Here is a 5,802-nt window from a genome sequence, read left to right on the forward strand (position 1 = left end):
TCATCAAATAAAGAAAAAGAAATATGGTGTGGACCGCAATATGAGATTGCAATCAATTCAACAGCGAATAATCGACAATCCTAAATATTGTAAATTGGAGTTTTTAAAAGCAATTGCATATAATTTAAGTTTTTAATTATTGTCTATTGATTTATAACTGCATAGGTATATTTTTTCAAATATGTGTTTTTAATTTTATGTTTATTAATTTTTATAATATTAGATAGATTTTTAATTTAAATAAATAATTTTCGTACATACAACTTTTCGAACATATATTTTTCGAACAAATAATTTTTCGATTACATTACTATTCGAACAAATAACTTTTCTAACACTCGTCATTCGAAAACATGACCTTCGAACATATGACATTCGAAGACATGTACCCCACCCGATCCGTATATGTTTTCCATCTACCTGTAAAAAATATAACGAGCTATTATAATATAACATCGATCTATAGATTATAACTTAATTGTTTCATAGCTCCTTTCAATATATAGGTACCTAATGTAGACATAAAATAATTTTTGAATGTTTGTAAAATTTTAATTACGTAAACTATTTAAATTTAAAAAAAAAAAACAAATTATAAATATAAAATTATACTTTCAATTTGACCGTTTTACATTTAAATTATTTTTCTATATTCAAAATTATAGTAAAACTAAAAAGTATATAAAATAACTTACTGCACCAACAGTATTCGGGAACTGCGTCTTTTCAAAGTAACCTTTAGATATATCAAGCCAGTCATTTGTAGTGGGTTCTGCCATTTCAATCGGTTGTAAAATTGTCCATAAAACTTTGCAAGTTTCTCAGACTATCATGACTATAGTTGACACACCAACCAAAAATTTAAAATGTAATGCTGAGAAGTGCTGTCCAGTTGCTAAGTATCTGTTACCAAATTTCAAATCATATAATAGATTATTCCTTATAATATCCTTTTATATTTTGTCCAACAAATAAAATATCATAGGAAACAATACTGCAGAATATGGTAAAAATTACAATGATAAAGTTATTATAGGGCTGGATTTCGACAATTTTCGATTTTAAAGTCAATTTTTTTATTCTGAACGAATATAGGTACTGTGTGATTTTTTTGTCGATATACTTAAACACGATAAGTAGTCAATAATGCTTCGATTTACCACTTCAGCATCTTTTCTGGTGGAAAGTGAATCTAGTTGGTACTTTTTTCAAATTCCAAAATTCACAGAAGTTTTTAAAAACGTTAGTAAAAACAAACAAAAAATTAAGAAAATACGAAGATTTTTACGCAAAACCAGTTATTGGCAAAATAGATTTAGTTTTTTTTAAGTAACTAAAACTAATAAATGTCACACAAGGGCGTCCACGAGGGGGGGATTAGGGCCCGTTGCCCCCTTTTTTTAGGTTTAGATCATAAATTTATTTACCTGTATAAGATATAGTTTGTTAAATTTATATAAAAAATCATGCAAAAGCTTGTACAAATTTTAAAATAAAATTTAAAATTAAAATTTTAGAAAAACTTCAAAAGCCCCAAAAATTTTTAAATGATAAAATTACATATAAATTTAAAATCGTCAAAAAATACAAAATAAAAACAATAAATTCTATTCGTAACAATAAATTAATGCAGTGTATTTAAATTAAAAATAAATACATTTTTTTTACACGGTGATTATCGATACTCTCGATTATGAACGTCAGAACTAAGAATGTTGTGTTATAGATATATATTATAATGTATTAGTAATAGTAGTTATAGTTATTTGTAGTGGTGAGGCCAAGTGCGATAGTTTAGTGACAGCCAAGTTTTTTCTTTTTTTCACCGGATGTAAAAATTACCATTATCTATACATCATTAGGTCTATTACAAATATTTATTAAAATATTTTGACTTGTTTAGAGCAATTTGTAGACATTTTCAATTTTCAATTATTTTAAGTTTTTTTTTCTATGGATGCCAATAAATATTTTTTCAGTGTGCCAAAAAGTTGAAAATTTAATATCCCAGATTATTTCAATGATCATATTATGTTGAATTTAATGTAAATAATTTTTACCAAAAATATGTTTTTTTTTCATTAGTAAAGGAGCTTAAATTGAAATGGAAGAACATACGAGATACCTACCGAAAGAAGTGTATAAAAAAATCTGGACAGGCTGCAAAATATGAAAAACCATATGTTTATGCAAATATTTTACAGTTTTTAAAACCTACGATGGAAAACAGAAGTTAATAAAAAACATTTAAATCTTATCATACATAAATAATTAACCGTTTGAAAAAATTTAGTAGTATAATATATTAATATATAACTATTATTTCAATAAGACTGAAAGTAATTTTCCCGAGAGTGAACCAGAAGAAGATACTGAAGTTGAATCGGTAGTGAATAAGTCCATTATATAGGTAAAATGTGTGTTAACACTTAAGTTGAAAACTAAAATCAAATACAAAGCCACAAAGGTCTTACCTCTACCACGTGTTTGACGCAACTGATAATTTACTTCAACTCGCGCCAATATTCACTTTTTTTATGAACAATAATTTGACTATTGTTAATTATGGCGCCAAGAAAAACCGCAAGACGGCGGATGCGGTTTTAAACCGCTGCGGGTATTCGCATTTTCTATGAATACTAGAATTAATTTAAGTTATTAATTATAATAAATTGCAATTAATCTAAAATTATACATCTAATACACCTACAACACATACTGAAGTTTACAAAAAACAAAAATTATTCAATTAGATAGAAGGTTAGTTGATTTCTTATATTATTTTATTTTAAAAGCCAGTTGGCGTTATTATTTAGAAATTAATTTATAAATATAGTAGAAATAGTCAAGAACTTTGTAATTTTATCAAATTAAATTACATTTTGCAGTTAAATTTTAAAACTAATTCAAGATAAAAATTCAAACCATTTATCATTTATGTTATTTAAGATCCACAAAACGTAGAAAATAGAGGAATAGAAATTTTCAGTACAAAATGGAATGAAGAAAAAACAAAATTGTTAATCTCACTTTATAGGGATAGGAAGATCAATTTGAAAAACCGCATCAGGGTAAATATATTATAAATACATATTTTTCAATTAAGTATTTATTATAGGGTGGTTACTTACTAGAGGTCTTGATTACACGTGTAAAGAACTACACGGGTACCCGTATTTTTACACAAGACGGGGTTAAGGCCCGTGTAATAAAAATATTCCGAATTTCTTCTCTTGCTTCAACCGTTTCATGTTCTAAGTCCTTGAACCTTGGGTCGAGAAAAGACGCTATTTGCCTAGCAGACACGACACTAGAATGACACCACAGTAATTTAAAACAATCCGAAAGTTCCCTTATTACAGTGGTTTTAAAATGTTCTGATATTTCATCATCACTTATATTAGGCTTTAAATGCTTTTGTATAACTACGTTTAAAAGAGGCCTAACCATTGAACTGGAACAATATTTTTCCCCACAAAAAACAGTGGTCATAATTTGTAGAGGTCTAAGCAATTGTATTAACGTTTCTACATCTGTCCATTGGTGCTCTCACTTCAAATTTGTGTGCCATCGCTGCTGTAGTCATTGAACGATCAGCCAGAACATTTGAAATTGGGCACCTGTTTTTATAAAGTCGATCAAGCATCATAAATATAGAATTCCATCTAGTTTTACAGCTTTGAATCAAGCTTTCTGTTGGAAAACCTAGTTGTTCTTGCTTATCTTTTAAATATTGACTAGCTAAATTTGAATGCTTAAAATGACAAGCAATTTTACTACATACTTTGAATTAAATTTTTTATTTTATCACATTTCGGGCATTGTTGACAGGAAGTTGTAAACTATGTGCGGCACATGTTAGATCATTATTTTCTGTGATATTATCCAGTAAATCAACTGCATTCAACACATTCTTTGCATTATCAGTAACTACTGACATTATTTTTTGGCTGATATCCCATTTATTAAAAGTAGTTTCAAGTTGATTCGAAAGATTTGAAGCTGTATTTGACTAATTTGTGAGTGGTCAGGGTGTATGATTTTGGGCACCACTGGTCTTCAATAAAATGTGCAGTAACTTTTATGTACGATTCTTGAGCTATTGATAACCAACAGTCAGATGTGCAACTTACACTCCTGGCATCTTTTAATTCTTTTTTCTATTATTTCTTCAGCCGAAGACTTTAATCCTTTGAGTCTCTGTTTGATAGCACCTTCCTTACAAATTATATAATTTGGTTCAACTATACTCATAAATTGTTTAAATCCGGAACTAGAACAAAAGGATAAGGGCATTTGATTCATGGCGATCATTTTAGCTAACGCCTGATGGATTTCTTCTGTTCTTTTAGAAGAACAAATTCGATTTCTTTCAATGTTCTTATCAATATAAGTTCTACGTCGTTTTCGAGGCTGTGGTTCACGAAATTCCGATGATGAGGATGAACATTCTGTATTTAAATTATTTGAGGATGACAATGAACATTGTGTTAAATTAACAACTGTATTACACTCTTCATCTTCATGACAATTATCATCACTAGGAAATAAATTAAAGAATGACAATAATTACAATTACTTGAATGAATTTTATAGGCATAGAAGTTGGATGATAAGATTAATACATTATACATAGTGTATAATATATATTATTATTATTTATAATTTAATATATTAATATGTATTAACTATTAATTATTATTATTGTTGTTTACGTTATTCTAATTATTATTATTAGGACTGGTCCAATGTGTGTGGTGTGAAAAAAGTATTAACTATATTGTATCATATATGATTATAACACTAAATATTAAAAAAATATTTAGTTTTAAATGATAGTCATAATTGGAAATAAAGCAAAATATTTGAACATATATAGTGGGTTGAACACGCAACTTCGAGTAATCAACTTCTGAATTTCACCACTACACTGCAACGTCACTTGATTCTTAAGAATAAAATTAAGAATTTAAAGTTTAAAATCAACAAAAATTAATATTGAACTATTCTAGCTATCGTTTCAGTATCAAAAATGTAACAGAAAACAAGACAATATATGGAATTGTATCTTAATTATCTTATATTTTCCCCCGATGCTAAATGTTTAAGACGTCGTTTTGCTCCGAAACTAATTTATTAATCGATAACATTGTCGATAAAGCTGAGGGACTCGACTCACGGCTCGCGTCAGATATCATAATAATTGGTGTTATTATACGTGAAAATAATACATTACAAAATGTTGGCAACGTGAATGTGGCAACATCGCATAAAATATTCTATGCTCAATCGTGTTGCTAAAAAGGTATATGCTCAATCGTTTTATGCTTAATCGTGCTTCACCGATTATTAATTAGCTTTTCTAATTTTTAATCCTGTTCATTTTTCATTTGAATTATTACAAGTGAATTACTTACCTTGGATTTTGAGAGCTTCGACTCATATTGTGTATCTGTTTTAAATGTCTTCCAAATGATCCCGTTGATGCACCAGCACAACATAACACTTTGTTTGAATTATCTTCACATAAGTCACAAAAAGCTTTATCGTCTTATAGTTTATGTTTATATTTAAATAAAATTCTACGATAAGCCAAGGCATCTTACTAATTTTTAAGCAAAACTTTTAGGTATTCATAACATATTTAAATAATAGGTAGGTAAGCAATCGAGGGCTATACAATTATTTGAACACACATAACGTAACATAAAGTATTTTTAAATTCTGAATTAATATGCAATATACACGAGTATTATACACGGATATACACGACGGGTATTATACACAGGTATTATACACCGA

The 5,802-nt window shown here is 28.0% G+C and overlaps 1 protein-coding gene across 1 annotated transcript in view; it reads right to left on the reverse strand.

The window, feature by feature from the left end:
* Positions 1–3,505: 3,505 nt before the first annotated feature.
* The window catches only part of LOC103309596, a 5,789-nt gene continuing 3,492 nt past the window's right edge, over positions 3,506–5,802 (reverse strand). The window contains exons 2-5 of the mRNA XM_008185430.1: positions 5,418–5,550; positions 4,134–4,540; positions 3,812–4,002; positions 3,506–3,754 (exon numbers count right to left, since the gene is read on the reverse strand). Coding sequence (XP_008183652.1) covers positions 3,506–3,754; positions 3,812–4,002; positions 4,134–4,540; positions 5,418–5,550 — 980 coding nt within the window. The remainder of the gene's footprint in view (positions 3,755–3,811; positions 4,003–4,133; positions 4,541–5,417; positions 5,551–5,802) is intronic.

Source organism: Acyrthosiphon pisum, chromosome X, assembly GCF_005508785.2.
Source record: "Acyrthosiphon pisum isolate AL4f chromosome X, pea_aphid_22Mar2018_4r6ur, whole genome shotgun sequence".
NCBI classification, from domain to species: Eukaryota; Metazoa; Arthropoda; class Insecta; order Hemiptera; family Aphididae; genus Acyrthosiphon; species Acyrthosiphon pisum.